The sequence below is a fragment of the Callospermophilus lateralis genome, chromosome 2 (genome assembly GCF_048772815.1).
Source record: "Callospermophilus lateralis isolate mCalLat2 chromosome 2, mCalLat2.hap1, whole genome shotgun sequence".
Lineage (NCBI taxonomy): Eukaryota > Metazoa > Chordata > Mammalia > Rodentia > Sciuridae > Callospermophilus > Callospermophilus lateralis.
Genome location: NC_135306.1, coordinates 135,281,774 through 135,300,495, shown reverse-complemented (window position 1 = coordinate 135,300,495; position 18,722 = coordinate 135,281,774). Strand labels below are relative to the sequence as shown.

At 35.6% G+C, this 18,722-nt stretch overlaps 1 protein-coding gene across 1 annotated transcript in view; it reads right to left on the bottom strand.

The window, feature by feature from the left end:
* LOC143640667 (putative N-acetylated-alpha-linked acidic dipeptidase) overlaps positions 1-18,722 on the bottom strand; it is a 357,153-nt gene that overhangs the window by 260,662 nt on the left and 77,769 nt on the right. Inside the window, 1 exon segment of the mRNA XM_077108330.1 lies at positions 17,142-17,234. Coding sequence (XP_076964445.1) covers positions 17,142-17,234 — 93 coding nt within the window.

Genomic DNA, 18,722 nt, shown 5'->3' with positions numbered 1-18,722 from the left:
ACCAATACTCTTCAATTTATTTCAGGAAATAGAAAAAGAGGTAGCACTTCTAAACTAATCCTATGAGGCCAATATCACCCTGATTTCAAAACCAGGCAAAGACACATCAAAAAAAGAAAAGTTCAGACCAATATCTCTAAAGAACATAGATGAAAAAATTCTTAATAAGATTCTTGCAAATCAAATACAAAACATAACAAAAAGATCCTGCACCAAGATCAAGTGGATATCCCAGGGATGCAAGATTGTTTCAACATACAGAAATCAATAATTGTAATTGATGACATCAATAGACTTAAAGATAAGCATCATAAGATCATCTCAATAGACTCAGAAAAAGAATTTCACAAATGCAGCACTACTTTATGTTCAAAACATTAGAAAAACTTGGGATAACAGGAACATAACATCATAAAGGCTATCTATGCTAAGCCCCAGGCCAACGTCATTCTAAATGGAGAAAAATGCAACGCATTCCCTCTAAAAACTACAACAAGACAGGGATGGCCTCTTTCAACACTTCTATTTATCACAGTTCTTGAAACACTGGCCAGAATTAGACAGACAAAACAAATTAAAGGCATACACATAGGAAAAGAAGAACTCCAATTGACATGACATGATGATAATATGATTCTATACACAATAGACCCAAAAAATTCCACCAGGAAAACTTCCAGAACAATAAATGAATTCAGTAAAATAGCAGGATATAAAATCAACTCCCATAAATCAAAGGCATTTCTGTATATCAGTGACAAATACTCAGAAAGGGAAACAAAAACTACCCCATTTTCAATAGCTTCAAAAAATGTTAATAAAATATAATACTTGGGAATGAACTTAACAAAGAGGTGAAAGATGTACATGATGAAAAGTAAGGAACACTAAAGAAAGGAGTCAAAGAAGGCCTTAGCAGACAGAAAGATCTACCTTGCTCTTGGATAGACAGAATTAATATTATCAAAATGAACATACTTCCAAAAGCACTATACAGATTTAATGCAATTTCCATCAAAATCCCAATGACATTCCTCATATAAATAAAAAAAGCAGTCATGAAGTTCATCTGGAAAAATAAGACACCCAGAATAGCTAAAATAATCATTAGCAGGAAGAGTGAAGCTGGTGGCATCACTATTCCAGACCTTAAACTATACTACTGAGCAATCATAACAAAAACAGCACGGTGTTGGCACCAAAATAAACTGGTAGACCAAAGGTACAGAATAGAGGATGCAGAGACTAATCCACAAAATTGCAATCATTTCATATTAGACAAAGGTGCCAAAAACATGCATTGGAGAAAAGATAATCTCTTCAACAATGGTGCTGGGAAAACAAAATTAAACCCCTATCTCTCACCAAGCACAAAACTCAATTCAAAATGGATCAAGGACCTAGGAATAAAAATCAGAGACCCTGTTTCTAATAGAAGAAAAAGCAGGCCCTAATCTTCATCATGTGGGATTCGGCCCCAACTTCCTTAATAAGACTCCTTTGCTACAAGAATTAAAATCAAGAATCAATAAATATGATGGACTCAAACTAAAAGTTTCTTCTCAGCAAAAGAAACAATCTGTGAGTTGAATAGAGAGCCTACATCTTGGAAGCAAATCTTTACCCCTCACCATCAGATAAAGAACTAATCTCTAGGGTATATGAAGAACTCAAAAAATTAAACACCAAAAAAAACCAAATAACCCATACAATAAATGGGCCAAGGACCTTACCAGACTCTTCACATGATGTTGAATGATATACAATCAATCAAGAAATATATGATAAAATGTTCATCATCTTTAGCAATTAGAAAAATGCAAATCAAAACCACTCTCAGATTTCATCTCACTCTAGTCAGAATGGCAGTTTTTATAAAGACAAACAACAATAAGTGTTGGTGAGTCTGTGAGGAAAAAGGTACACTCCTACACTGCTGGTAGGACTGCAAATTGGTGCAGCCAAAATGAAAAGCAGTATGGAGATGGCTCAGAAAATTTGAAATGAAACCACCATTTGACCTAGCTATACTTCTCTGTGGTCTATATCCAAATGACTTAAAAATAGCATACTGCAGGAACACAGCCACATCAATGTTTATAGCAACACAACTTATAATAGCTAAACTGTGGAACCAAAGTAGATGCCTTCCAATAGATGAATGAATAAAAAATGTGGCATATAAATACAATGAAATATTACTCAGCAACAAAAGAGAATTAAACCATGGCATTTACAGGTAAATGAATGAAGTTAGAGAAGATGGTGCTAAGTGAAAATTAGCCAATACCCAAAAAACAAATGCTGAATATTTTCGCTGATATAAGAAGAATGATTTTAAATGGGGTAGGGGGAGACAGCATGGGAGAAATAGACAAACTCTAGATAGGGCAGAAGAATGGGAGGGATGAGGGGGGACTTGGGGTTAGAAATGATGGTGGAATGTGATGGGCATTATTATCCAAAGTACATATATGAAGACACAAATTGGTGTGAATATACTTTGTATACAACCAGACATATTAAAAATTGTGCTCTATATGTGTAACAATATATATGCTGTCATATATAAATAAAATAATTAATTAATAAAAAGAAATTTAATTCCTATTAACATTAACTCCCCATTCATTCCCACTCCCCAGCACATGGAATTCTCTTAACTCTTTAGGTTTTTATGGATTTGTATATTTCTAGAAAGTTCAAGAAAATGGAATTACATCTGTTGCTCTTTGTTTCTTCTTCTATCATTTAGTTTAAAACTTTCAAGGCTCATTCACATTGCAAACTCAGTGTTATTTACACATTTGAGCCAAGCTGTAGCAGAAAGATGAAGAGACTTATATATTAGCTTACTAAACAACTGAAAGTAGCTAAGGGTGCTTCGATTGCTCTCCAGTCTGAGTTATTTGGGTAGATCCAGGTATCTGACAGATGATTATTTCTCCAAGTCCTTGTCATTCATCACATCTCAGTTCAAAGGTTTCTCAGGGAAGTCATCCTTGCCTCCATAAACCAGAATAGTTCCTTTTACTCCATATCACCAAATGTATTATACCATCTCCTAATATTCAACAAACTCTCATCAAATTGATAGTTACTTATTACTACTAGACTCTAAATTCCAAGATTCGAGGGTAGTATTTGTCATAGTTACATAGTTACATATTCCCATTTGTCATAGTTACATATTCCCATTATCCAAAATTCAATGGTTAGAAGGTTGTACATGATACAAATGTAGTAAAAAAGTGGATTTTTAAAAAATACAGATTAGTATTAGTAAATACTCTTATAGCATTAAGAATGCTTCCCCAACAATGTAGCTGATAAGTTAGAAGAGAAAATACTAATGAATAATGTCAACAAAGACAAACAATAGATTCATTTTCAGATTCATAATCTGCTATGGATTGTATCTGAAAGGCCCTGAAAGGGCAATGTGTTTACAGTCTTCTTCCTGGGATGAGCTGCTGTTTGTTCACCAGTTATACAACCTTTGTGGTATTCAAGATGAAAAATTGTTCCCCAGATGGGTGGCCTAGGACTGGGAGTAAACCTGCTGGAACTTAGGTGCAGATGACTTAGAAGTCTGGAAGATGGGACACGGATTTTTGTCTTGGCAGTAAATGAGACAGATCCCTGAGCCTACCTCAAGTAGGTGTTCAGTGCACTTCCTTGCAAAACCACATCCAATGCAGAAATGTGCCAGTTCAACGTGATTGCTATTGCCTAGAAAAGAGAAGGAAAAACACCTATTGACTGCCTCCTGTGGCCTCTGGCGCCCCTCCTAGTGGTGACTGCTATGCACCATACTCAAGAGAATAGAGGTAAAAATAGAAGTAGGGATAAGACTGAGAAGGAATCTGAGCTGCTATTCCTAGAGGAGGCTCAGGTCATCCAAATGTGGAGTAAGAGAGTGACGACCTGGAACATGTCTGGGGAGTTGAACTGAAGAAGCTAAGCGTGGCGTTCAGGAGGAAATGGATTTGCACGCACACTTTGGGCATCACAGTGTATGATATCTTGCACTAGCGGGATAACAGAGCCTTGGTCCTTCAGAAGACTTTCCAGAGAAGCCTGAAATCTGATGGCATAGGGCCATCCTTTACAGTGTCCTGAAATCAGCCACCTGATATGTGTTGCTTGGCATGTGGAGATTTTTATGCTAACTTGTAGGTCATGGACCTTTCAGGATTCCATTTGATCACCAAAATTTAAAGATAAGAATATGGATGTGAATGTAGCTATATGCCCAAGCGGAACTGATTGTGGAACCCCGGATTGAAGAGCGATTTTGAAATAGGAGCCTTTGCAGTTGTGGAAACTGACCGCTAGGGGGCTACCGGTTACCTTGACTTTGGAAATACTGATTTCATTTTTAACTTTTTGGGGTCACATGTATTCAGAATTCTCTTTTTAACAGATCAAAAACGATATGTGAACTTATGATCACACACATGGATGTTACACTTTGAGTGCTTTATTAGCGCATAAAAAAACAGTGTCAACAATTTAATTTTGTAATGACTTGGAAAAAAGGTAGGGGATGACAATGAAAACATATCTCCAATTTATAATCCGAAGAGCTGCGGATGAGAAATATAGTAAAGAAAATGTCATGTTTCCAAATACTTCAAACTGTTATTTGAGGAGGCATTCTATGATATGGAAACATTTATTTACACACACACACACACACACACACACATACATACATATACATACATATACAAACACACACACACACACACACACACACACACACATATATATATATATATAAGCGTGTGTGTGCACACATGCGCTTTTAATGGATTTTAGGCTTACCAGTTTTACTTAATTTTTGTCATCAGTTCCTCCACTAAAATAAACCTTGGATTGGAATAGTTAGGTCACATCACCACGTTGAAAATTCATGAGATTTTTTTCTTTTTTTTTAATGGTGGTGGGAATGGATTCAATTCAGTTCTACCATAACCCAGAGCTCCCTAGATTAGGCCATCACTCTACCAATGAGCCCCAGCTCCAGACTTTCCTGTGCAACTGTAAGAGATTCATACATGCTTGCTGAGTAGGGCACACCTGTAATCCCTTACAGCTTGGGAGATGGAGGGAGGAAGATTGAAATTTCTAAGCTTGCCTGCACAATTTAGCAAGACTGTAAGCAACTTTGTGAGACCTTATCTCAAAGTAAAAAATATAAAGAACTGGGGATGTGGCTCAGTGGTAAAATACCCCTGGGTTCAATTCCTGCTACCAAAAGAACAAAAAGGCATTCATCCAAAATTCAGCTTATGAAACTTACATTCTATTGCTCTCATAAAAGCTGTTCAGAGATGAATACTATATGACAGAATAAATCTTCACATAATAAAAACAAACAATGTTTGATTTTAGTACCTTTATCAAGAAGCAGTTGATTTTAGATGTGTGGGCTTATTTTGGGGTCCTCTCTTCTAATCCATAAATTATTTTCTTGATAATGTTAAGGAACAAATTTTTGTACTATTAAGGTTTCTTTTGAGAATAAGTACATGTAATCCTTTTAAATAAATATCTCTGCAGGACTATGTGGCTTTAAGGAAGAACGTGCTCCAAGTTCAATATGAGATGATGCATCAGTTTCTCCTTAAGGAAGAGCAATTTCAACTGGCACCACAGAACAGAAAAGTAAAGGAAATTTTACAGCAACTCAGGGACAGTGAAATCAGAATGGCCCAACAGACGGAAAGGCTGAAGGAAATGTTCAGAGAGCTGACTGAGATGTGCCACAAGCCTGACATGGAATTGCTCCAGATGACCAGGGAAGGTCCATTCTAAGAGAGAGGAATGTTTGTCTAGGCAATGTTGACGGCAGAGCCCATTGTGCTCAGCTCAAAGACAGGTGCGCCTTCACACACATCCCTACATTGGGCCAATCACTTGTTTCTCTGTATTGTGGTAATCTTGGGAAATGTTACACCTTTTGTTAGATAATATAGGAAAAAATAATTTTCCTTGTTCCCAGGAGACTACTCGTACAGAAAACTCTGGATGGGGAAGGTTAGCTTCATTGGGTTAATTCTCAAATCAAGTTAACTAATTCACCACCTTCTCTTGTCTTACCAGAAAGCAATTTCTAAAGATACTGGGGATTTGTTCATGCATAGACAAAGTTGAAGAGTTTGGTGACCAATTCCCATGCTTTCTGCTTTTTATGTGCTTCCTAGTTTGTTTAAATTTGTCAGTTTGGTCAGACCTCTCCTTGAGAATAAAAGTGGGAGGTGAGAGAAAACCTGGGTCCCACTGCCACAATGCACAGCCTCTTTCTGAACTCCCTTCTTCTCAGTGCACACCAAGGATGTCTCTCATGGGTGAGTTTCTCTTATCAACATAGGCTCTGATTGCTACTTAACAGGGAAAGAAGAAAAACTACTTTCTTAAAACAAACAAACAATACTAAAGGGTTAGGGTTAAGGTTAGGGTTAGGGTTAGAACTCGTTTTTTTTCTTTCCTTGCAGGAATTTTAAAGCCTGTTGGAAAGGCATTTTTACACCATGATCTCTGATTTCTGAAAATTCTGTTTTCTTGTTGATAGAGAATATATGTTTTGAATTATTAACATTTTTCTATGTGGCTATTTAGAATTTTGTCTGAAAAGAGGTCTAAGGCAATAGATTTTTGGTCTCAGAAATTTTTTCCTTATGTGAATGGATTTAAATATACCTATTTATTCTGGGCTTGTTTCACCCATTTCTACTATCCTTTTCAGGCCCAGCTAAACAAGATAATAAAGAGTGTTTTTCTAAGGCACCCAGATAACCAATATTCTTGAGAACTAGAGAGCTGGAGCACACTGGAGACACTCTAGTGGGGGGAAAAAGGAAAGAGGAATGTTCCCTAGGGATTGGAAGAGGAGGGGGCTTCATTCCCATCGGAGCAATGTCCAGATCCTGTCTATCACAGAACACCCTAGGTATAGGCAGAACTCAGAGTGGAAGGGTTGCCTGAGAACCCTCGGGATCAGGGCTTTCATGCTGTGTTAGATACCCTCCATTGGCAGAGATGATCAAAGTCTCTGTTCTAAGGAACATTCCCCTTTAGACACCATTGACTATATCATTTGTGACTTTTGTGGACTGAGCCCCAAAGGCTGAACTTCTGCTTTCTGTAAGATACCAAGGATCTTTGTATTGCCCAAAGTCCAGTGAGGAATGCAGGAAGGGAATTTCATTCAATAATTTTAGAAGTTGTATAATGTCAGAGAAGAATAGAGACATTAGATATTGATATAAATTAAGTTCAGAAAAATAATGGTAAAATTTCTTAAATCCATAGAAGTGTAGAATAAAATGTATACTCAATTAACCCCAAATGGAAAAATTTTGTCATTTTTACAGGACTAAGTTGTTGCAGATGCGAATGTCTCAGCAAAAGAACCAAAAGCTCACATCAGGGAACATCACTGGAATCCTGGACATGCTGAATAGCTTCAGAGGTAAGAAACAGTTGTCTGACAGTCAGGCCTCAATTTCTTTCTTCAGTGGCCTCTGAAATGAGGAATACCCATTTTCAATTTTAAAATTTTTGACATAAAATTTGTATATGATTTTCTAGAATGTTTGTACCATCCTTCCTTGCATAATCACATTACAATGACCAAGATTGATCTTTTAACTTACAGATTGCAAATGCAAAATTAAGACTACACTTTAGTTATATCTGAACACAGTCACAGTAAAAAAAAAAAACAGAATTTTTAGCTTATGTGATTATGAAATGATACAATGCTTACTTCTCAGAGTACCAATCAAACGTTTGTGTTTATTTAGTTTAATTTTGGAATTTTGAATATGGAATAGTGGTTTTTAATTTGTCCTATATTCTAGTTACATTTATCATGAATTCTACAAAAATATATTATTCATAAATCAGAAATTTTGACAAAAATGATTGTTAGGCAAAAAGAAAAAAAAAAAAGATAAAATTGTCACAAGTGGAATAATTCCAATCCTACCAGATAGATTTCTAAACAGATGAAAGTTATGTGATCTGTGAACATGTCAAAATCATGTTAATCCCATACTAGAAAACAGGTCTATACACAGCAGAAGACTGAAACCCAGGTAAGGTTAGAACCAAGGTCTCAGCAGATAAGGCAAAGCAAGAACATTCTTTTCAGAAACTGCTGAAATGTGCATATATTGTGTGTCATGTAATTTTTGATGTTTGGAAATGTAACAGTCACAGCTGATATCATAATGAATACCTGTAACATAGCAAAGTGATGAATATTTTTAACAATATTAAGGAAAAAACAGTATTACACTTTTCTACAAAAGTAAGGATTTTATATTTTATGAAACAAAAAATCTAGAGGTAAACAAAAATAAGTTGCTGCTCCACACAGCTATATGGCTTGACCTACTTTCCTTCCTTCCTCCCTTTCTTCCTTCCTTCCTTCCTTCCTTTCTTTCTTCTTCTTTCTCTTTCCCTCTCTCTGTTTCTCTCTTTCCATGATGGGAAGGAGCTGTGAGTGCTGCAGAGGTCATAATAAACCTGCTTCACACCCGAGTGAGGCTGAACTCTGCTCTTGTTAGTGAGGATGAGAGACAATAAAGTAACAATTGAACATAGATCCTCTGCCTCTCACAACAAGGTTACATAGTACCATTTGCTAATTGGAGTTTTGTCTTTCTGCAGTTAATAGTGCTGTGAAATAGGAAGTGGCTGACACTACAAAGCTGTATTAAGGATGTCAGAGGTATGACATTTGGGGATGACCAGCATAGTGTACCTGGAGATACCCAGAGAATAGAGAGTTATGCTGCAAGGGGCACCCAGGCCTTCACCTCAGGTAAGCACTATTGGGAGGTAGAGGTGCTGAGCTCTTCCAACTGAATTCTGGGCGATTTTAGATATTCCAGAACAATCAATATTGATTAAAGTATTGATTTTGATGGGCATTTCTCATATTTTCTTTGAAGAGGAACAGGCATTACAGTCTCTCTACCAACCCCCCACCCCTAATTCAATGTATGCAAAGGCCTCTGGGTAGGGTTAGGGTGTTTCTAGATTATGACAATGGAACTGTGAGCTTGTATGATGTTTACTTCCCTTCCTTCCTTCTTTACCTCTCCTCTGAGCCTGTCCTTTGTCTTGGTTCCCTATGAAGTCAAGTGTCATAAGTACTAATTGGTGAGCTCCCATGTCAGGAAACTGGAGTCCTGAGACCCACTCAAGTCATACAACAAGAGTACGTATGAGATCTGTGGGCACATGTAACTTTAAGAAACAGTTATTCCATGGCTACAAAAATAATCTATCACATTGAATGTATTAATTTGCTTATTGAAATTCATTTTCATAAACTTGTTTATTGTGAAGCATTTACTAGAATATCAGGAATAGCTTTAAAAATAATGTTAGTGAGATAAATTCATATAAATTCATGGAGAGCATTATTCTAATGTGTTTTGTTCAGGATTTTAAGCATATTCAGAGTTGTACGACCATTGTAACTATCTAATTCTAGAAAAAAATTTCATCACATCAGCAGAAAATGCCCAATGAATTAATATTTACATTCCACTGATCCTCTGCCTTCTGCTGGCAACCTTCAATCTATTTTGGGTTTACTCAACTCCTGCAGCAGGGACTGGGAAAGGCAGGGGATATTATGAGAAGCCAGGACATGAGAATGAACACATACATCTGACCTACAATGTGGATTTCACATATGTCTAGCTGCTGTCAGACTCTTATCAATGGGTTTCATATTAAAATCTTCAATGGAGCAATATAAGTTTGTTGCTGATGATGAGTGATGAATCTCAGGTTCAACTCATTGTAGTTGGTGAGATACAGTTGGCATTTTTTTTTAACCAGAAAGCAAGAAGTTTTAAATTGTCAACAGTGTTAACCAGATAACGAAAAATATCTCTGAACACTTGTTTAGGAAAAATAGCCCCACTCAGACTCACCTGGTCATCTGCATTTCAGCTACTGAATGAAACTTTTGACTAAAAGATTTTTGGAAAACTAGACACTAAGGTCAATAATCAACCGACTGTTATTAAAATGCTTAATGGAAACAACACAAATGTGCAGTCATAGGCTTTTCAGAATGGAAAGTATGTTATAGCTCAGCTTCCTCGGAACATAGTCTACCACATTGTACCTCCCAATATGCCTTTTGTGCAGGTTCTTCTAATTCAAAAAGTTTTAAAGTGCAACTGTTTCAGAGATACTCAAGAAACCCAATTTGGAGAAGGTGTGACATGGAAGTGGATGAAGTGAATGACCCTTGACTTGGGGCGAAACTTAGTAGGTGTACTAAGGTTTTCTGTTTTCTCTGAGAAATGAAAAGGGGCTTAATACCCTTTGATCCTAAAAACAGTTTCATGTGGGAGGCAATGTGTGAGCAAAGAAATTGTAATTCATGACAATGTAAATCCACTGCAGACTGTCAGATCACCATGCGCTCAAGGAGCTCAGGCTCATGGTTTGAAGGAGCAAAAAACTGACAAAGATTGTTAAGACAGATTTTTATGCCAAAATCCTACTAGAATTTTTTTTATCTTCTACAAATATTGTTCCCCACAGTGTGAGAGCAGTTTTGTTTGTGCTTTTGGGTATAGAAAAAATTGGGGTGATAAGGCTAAACGAATGCAGTACTACTTCTTATGGGCTGTGATCAGTACCTTTCTCTTGATTATAAAGCCTCTTTTAGGAGACTCAGCCACACATAGAGATTTTAAAATCAACTTCTCAATATCCAAACACATGCAAATAAGTGAACAAAAACTCTATTTGAGCCTTTATTAGAATGGTCTATTTAAGGAAAATTACCACATTGTGTCTTCTACTCCACAGATACGGGATATCCCTCTGTTAGCTTTTATTTTTAAAAAATTCTCTCAAGATCATTGTACTGTCAGGTGTAACTAATTAAAACAAATTTAAAAAAATTCTCTCAAGCTGCCAGTTGTGGTGGCTCACACCTGTAATCCCAGAAGATTGGTAGGCTGCGGCAAGAGGATCTTTAGTTCAAAGGCAGCATCAGCAATTCAGTGAGACCCTGTTTATTTTTTATGTTTATTCATTTGTACATATTTCCTTAGATTTATTTCTAGATATTTGATATTTTAGTAAGATTTAAATATATTTGGAATTTTATTTCCTACTTTTGTTATTTGTAGGAATAGACTTGATTAAATTTCTTTCTAGTTTCCCTAATTAATAGTTTATGGATTTGGGGAAGTTTTATAACCACACAAGCATGTGATATAATAAAATGACACAAGCACCATAATTTTACAAATTATGGTAGCTCTGTGTAATATAATACATTATAAATTATGGTAGATTTAATTCTTGCTGGTCCATGCATGATTTATTTTTTATGACTCTTTTCTTGTCTAGTTGCTATGACAGAGACACCCAGAACAGTGGTGAACCTGGTTGGTGATAGCAATACCCTGCTGTCACCCACACTCCATATACAAGCTTTCAAATTTTCCATTAAATATGATACTTGGCAGTAAGATTTTATAGGCATTCTTTGTTAGATTATTAAAGCTCACTATTCTTTTTGATTCATTGATTGAAACTTTTTTAAAATTATGAACCGACAATGAATCATATCAGTTGTTTTTTCCTGTTTTCGTGGTGATTTATATTCATTCTACTCTCCAATGTTAAGTTACTCTTTCTAGAAAAAATTCCATTTGAACATGGCATCTTTGGCCTTAATCTGTAACTAAATTTGATGAGCTAGTAACTTGTTTAGAAATGCTGCATCTATGTTACATGAGAGTCTGTATCATAGTTTTTATTTCTTGTAAAGCCTTTGTCAGACTAAGATTTAAAATTTATAAATTGGGAATTATTGCTTCCTTTTTCCATTCTCTGGAAGACTTTGTCTAAGTTTGTATTTCTGTTTAAATGTTTAGATGGATTCACTGATATCTATCATTGAATTTTTATGAGGTTTTTTGTTTGTTTTAAAATAATGGTTCAATTTTTCTTTAATAAAAATCATACCATTAATATCATATGTTTTTTGTCACCTTTTGACCAATACATTTTTAAGAAATTTGTTCATTTCATCTAAATTGTGAACTGTGTCAGCATACAATTTTTGAAAAAAATCCTCTTACTTACATTAATTTCTGATGGCATGTGCATTTGATTTTTTTAATTCTTGGTCCTAAATTCTTAATTAGAATTCCCCATCCCTTTTTTATATGAGTCCTACAAATTTGACAATTTAATTAATCTTTTTAAGAGATAGATTTTGGATTTTTTGATAGATAGGTAGATAGATTAGCATTTTCTGAAATGATTAGTAAAATTTTGCTTTAGTTTGTATGACATGGATTTGCTTTTCTTTTATAACTCATCCAGACATTTTCCGTCCTCCCCATCTCCCTGCCCATTACCTGCCCTGCTTCTCCTTTTTTCATACTTCCTCCTTCTTTTTTTTTCTTAGATGTTTCAGGTTTAGCAGTTATTAAGAACTTGCAGCAGTGGGCTGGCCAAACAATGTGTGCAAGGCTTTCAGGATCCACACTCACATCACACCTCATAACTGTGCTGTGAGACAGGGGTTACTGTACAGTCCAGAAGCCAAGGCCACCAGTAGGGGGATAGGATCAAGACCTGAATTCAGTTCTTTCTGACTCCAGATTCAATTCAACTTTATTGCATTATTTTAGAAAATATATACATATGAGTTTGTCCCAATCCACACGAATTCATTAAATAAGCTTGATATTTGTTTCTCACTTCTACCCTTACAATAATCTCTTTTTAGAAATTTGGAAGGACAGAATTTTAAAAATTAAAATCTTGGATTCAGTAAATGAGTATGCATATACTGTTAGTTCAGAGTCGCCTTTGGTCTGGCTTCTGGCCGGTAGTGAGACCTCCTGGTGCCTCCTCCCCTTTCCTCCTGCCTAGGTCAGAGCTGCCTTAGAGGTCAACTCTGACTTTCTAGCACAGAAGAAAGGGGGCTCCTGGCAATGGAATAAGCAAAAGGAAACCCAAATGTGTTGGAGCCTCTCCCAGTGGCTAGCAAACACTTCTTGGTTTCTCTGAAGAAATTCTTAGTCCTCTCTGGGACACACAGGGTGGCATCTGACCCAGGCAAACCAAGGGCTTTCTGTGGTCTGGGAGAAAAGCACCTGCGTGGTCACCCACTTGAGGACTGGAAGGCTGACTGCATGGGACAGAGGACCCTTTCCTGACCACCTCATCTTAAAGGGCAGGAAAATGAAGTGAAAGGTGGGAAGTGAATTCTCAACATCTAGGGAATGACAAAGAAAGATCTAAGAAACCTAGAAAGGAAGATGTGAGTTCAAAAATCCCCACACATGTAAAAGACAACTGAAGTGAAGACACTGAAGTGACAGTTGTGTTTTGAGACAGAACACAGGGTTCAAAATCTATTCTATGCTCTTTTGGCAGTCACTTCCAGTGGGTAATCATGCCAAGCACTGTGCCTCAAAGAAAGGATCCAGTCAGGCCTTTTATATTTTATAATTGATGCATTAAATATTGTATACTTTCTTCAAGCATTTATTTTGGATGCATTCTTAATATTAGTCAATTAAAAATATCACCATTATTGTTTTTCTTTAATCCATGTGTTTGCAATGGAAACTACCTAGGAGGGGAGAATAGGAGCCCAGTGTTAATAAGGACTGACTGCAGGAGGCAGGGACTTGTAAGACCCCAGAAGCTTTCTTTGTCTCCCCTCTACTCTGCCCTATGTCACTGGTAGTCTGACACTGAGGGCTGAGTTTCCCAGTTTTCTACATAAGCTGGTTTCCAACAAGGACTGGAAGGATATTCACTGAAAAAACAGGAGAAGTCACTGGGCTTCTCCTTTTCCTGTGCAGGGCACCATCTCCTCCATGCCTGTGTCCACCACCCTGGCCCAGAGGGTAGGTAATGTCACACTCTCCCTCCCATCTAGGATGGTAGTAGATCCCCAGTGATGCTACTTTCTGGCTTGTGTTTTTCTTTCAGCTCTTCCTTCGCCAGTGTAACCAATACTTACCATTAAACTGCCACTGCTTTAAATGCACTGCATGCTTTTATTTTTCTTGGTTAAATTCTACTGATACAGTGCCCCTTCATATTTTTTAAATTCTCACAACCACAAGGTATAAAAAAAAGAAGCAGGTAACAAATTTTCCTTTAAAAAGGGGAAAATATGCAGTAAATTGTCCTAAAAGTGATTAAGGGTGATCCATTCGCATTTATGAGAGGAAAGCATTGTTTCTCCTGCTTTCTTGTCAGAGCTTTTAATTTATACATGAGTATGATCTGTCAAACAACACATTTGAAATAGTGTTTCTTTCAAGCTACATCTACAAACTAAGGGTTTTAAAAACCCATAAAGTGTATTTCATTACCTGTGTTCCCAATTGATTCCACATGATTCTCTAATTTACACAATTGTGTCCTTAGCACAATTTTAATTTTTTTTTTGTGTGTGTGGAGATGGAAGTTGCACCAAGGACCTTTTACATGCTAGGCAAGCACTCTACCAACTGAGCTATATCCCCAATCCCTTAGTACAATTTTAAATTTCTTGGTTAAACAGAAACAAAATAAAAATACTTAACATCATAAATATCATGGTTAATGTTGGTAATAGACTTCAATTTGTGAAAATATTGGCCTGTTAGATGGTGTGGTACATGATAGAAATGGACTCTCACTAACAAAAACTAGTGGCATTCAAAGCTAAGATATATTAGAGGAACTTTCTACCTTTGGGTGAATAGGAATTAAGAATCCCTTGAGACCAGCAGCTTTAGCCTTACAGAAGATGCCCTGGTTAAGTCAGTAAGCACAGGAGGATGCTGGAAGGCCGGTGTTGAATGGAAGGAGATAGCACCTCGACAATCTTGGCAAGGTTATGCTTGCAGAACTTCAAAGGTCAAGAAACAGAACATCCTTTAACCTACAGAACAGTTTAGATGAATTTTTTCTACTTACTTTTTTACAAATGGTGACTTAAAAGCCTGTATGTATTGTAGAATATGTTTAGCACTTTCTTTTATAATAACCTGGTACTGACTTTCAGTGTGAATGAACAAAATAGTAAATACTCATCACTCTGAATTTATTAGTCATCTACCAAAAGGTCAGTTTCTGCAAATCCAATGTGACTCAGGACATTTCCTAAGAGGGAAAAATTTGTCCTGAACAAAATGAATGGATTATGTAAATTTTACATATAGAATAAACATGAAAACTCAATAAGAAATTATATAAGATCATAATAATAAGAATTATGGGCTGGGGACGTGGCTCAAGTGGTAACATGCTTGCCTGGCAAGCACAGAGCACTGGGTTCGATACTCAGCACCACATAAAATAAAAAATAAAGATGTTGTGTCCACCAAAAACTGAAAAATAAATATTTTAAAAAAATTCTCTCTCTCCTCTCTCTCTCTCTCTCACACACACACACACACACACTCTCTCTCTTAAAAAAAGATTTATGAAGCAATATAAATCATAGTGTGATGGGAATAATGAGTGATTATATTTCAAGTATGGCATTCACAACTACTCAGTTACAAATAACATACTAACCATAGGCATCAGGAATGTAAAGCTCAATGGTAACTTAATGTGGTACCTTTTGGTTTTATGAATGGACCTGTAGAATAGCTCCGTTATTGGCTGGTGTTAAGCAAATTAATTATTCTCACCATGTTTGGTGTTTTTATCTGTTAATTAGTGTATCAGAAATGTGTTATGAGTATTAAATGAGACAGGATTAATGCATTACCAGCCATATAATAAGAATGTGCTTAGTATTCTTCAAGAATTTACTACAATTTTTTGTAATTCTTTCTTTCTTTTCTTTTCTTTCTTTTTTTATTTTTTTTATACTGAGAATTGAATCTAAAGGGCTTTTACCACTAAACTACATTCCAGCCCTTTTTCATTTTACTTTATTACTATTAGTTTTTATTTTAAGACAGAGTCTCACTTAGTTGCTTAGAGCCTCACTAAGTTCTCAGTTTGGCCTTGAACTTGTGATTCTTCTGCCTCAGCCTTCCAAATTGCTGGGATTATAGGTGTGAGCCACCACACCTGGCCAATTTTTCTAATTCTTAAAAGTGAATTCTACAAAGTTGCTGTTAGTTTCACAGAGGACGAAACTGACTGTAATTAAATTATTTGTCTCAATGCACATAGAAAATAAGTACTGAGTTTTACTACACCACACTACCCCTGGCCTTATAACACTGCTATGATCATTAAATTCCCATTTAAAACCAACCAAACAACTTTTTTCTATTTTTTAAAAAGTCATATTCTAAATGTGACTTAATGCTTAGCTGAAGGCATGAAGAATCATTAAAAACCATTTGTGACGTTTACAAGACCTAGAAAGAAGACTTTCATTGAAGGGGCTAAGCCAGGTCATGTGCTAGCCCTGAAAGAGGATAAGTTGCAAAGTAACAAGGTAAAGTGTTAAAGAGACACAACCATGCTACCATTGGCAAAATAGTCACCCTGTTTGGATGATGCCTTTTCTCCCAACTCCTGACCCTTTGACAGTCTCCACAGGGAAAGGTGGCGCCACTTCTGGCTGTTCCATAACATAACCCATTTTGCAGTACTCACAGTATGGGCAACCTGGGGGTAGTGGGTACTTATCAGAAATAAGCACATTTGACAAAATTTAGGTGGAAAAATCTTTATAACAAATTTAGTAAGTAAATAAATATATATTTAATACATATTAATGCATGTTTATTAAATTTATTATTATCATGCATATATATAAAAACAATTATATTTAAAATAGAACAAGGGCTAAAATTGTGTAAGAAAATATAAACTTGATTGGAGAGATTTTTGTTTTCTGTTTGTGTCTTTCTGAATCTTTTACATTTTCTAAAATAAATATTTTTTTTTATAATCAGACACAAAAAAATGCTGAAAAGAAAGATATATAAGAATCACATTACATTATTTGGAAACCCAAAATAGTATATTTGACACTATATATATATTGAAGTATTCTATTACCTTGCAAAAAATCAATTTTTATATTTTTTTCCACAGTTCACAACATTTTTAAAATGTGATATTAAAGTGAAGAGTCATATTTTCTTTCTTACCTATAGAAAGGCCTGTCTGGTAACACTAAAGGATCAATGAATGCCCGTTCCAGGAACATCAGCTGATCATTCATAATCCTCAATAATATTAGGCTAAAAAGGAAATTAGTATAGGTATAAGTGCATGAAATTGTATTACCCAGCAAGCAAAAATATTTAAAATTCCTATAATGTGCAAATTAATATCAACAACAGGTAATAATCATATTTTTGATATCTTGTAAAATTCTATTTTGCTGAGACTTATGAAACTATGGAAGCAGTGACTTGTGCCAAAGGAAACAGTTGATAGTAATTTTTATATAAGTGGAAATAGTAAGTGGTAAATCTAAGAAAATGAATTCGGGGAAGGCTTTTTTCACCTTAGGAATCTTAATTATCTACTTTGGAAGTCATATCAATATTTAAATGAGACAATTTATAAATGTTTTGTAAGATGTCAGGCAAATTATAAATATTTTTAAGTGACAATTCATGACATTTTCTTGTTATTAAGGGTAAACTTTCATGAGCATAAAAGATGGTGTCTTTGTGTTCTTTCAAAGGTAGTGGAAAGCCTACAATGTATCCAACAATACCACAGAATTTGCATTGCAAATGCTGGTGGTATGGTTGCTTTGTAATAAAAATGATTCAGCATAATCAAAATTAATCTAACAGTCCTAAATAGTTTCACAGTGAGTTTTGAATTCAATAAATTGCTTGTGCCATAATTTAATTAACAAACTAGAAAAGGAATAATTGTTTTATTCATTGGTTTAATTTGCTCTTAATTTTTATGTTGTTTTTAACAATAACAACATTTAGTAATCACTGTTCTGAATGCTAACATAATATATTATTTTTAATCTTCAGGCCAATCCTTCATGTTGGAAAGATACTACCTCCATTTTATAAAAATATTGACTTTAATTACTTAATTAAATTGGGGATTTATCAATTGAGGATTGATCCTAGGGGTACTTAGCCACTAAGCCACATCCCCCAGGCCTCTTAATTCTACTTTGTTTGAAATTTTTAGACAGGGTCTCACTAAATTGTTTAGAGCATCACTAAGTTACTGAGGCTAGTCTGGAACTGATGATCCTTCTGCCTCATCCTCCTGAGTTGCTAGGATTACAGGTGTGTATCACTGTGCCCAGCAATAGCTCCACTTTAAAAATGATAGAACTAAGAATCAATAGCTTATTAAGTTGCCCAAGTTTGCAAATAGAAAGTTGTTGAGTAAAATAGAAAGTCACCAATGTTGTCCTATTGGCTGCACTATGTAAACAAAACAAAAATAGAAATAACTAAGATCCCATAATTTAGATTTAAGTTATGTTCAACATTTATTTTTTATCATAATGAATTCAGTATTTTTGAAAGTATAAAGGAGGCATAGACTTTATCTGTTAGCAACCCGTATAAACAAAGGGGATTAGAGTGAAAGATAATTTCAATATGAAGTTACAGGTTTCTGAATCAAATTCACAAAGCATTGCTGTAAATGCAAGAGGTCATGTGAATCCACACAGGTAAGTACACAAACACACACACTCACTTCTTTTTATTTCTCTCTTTCTCTCCTTTCCTCTTACC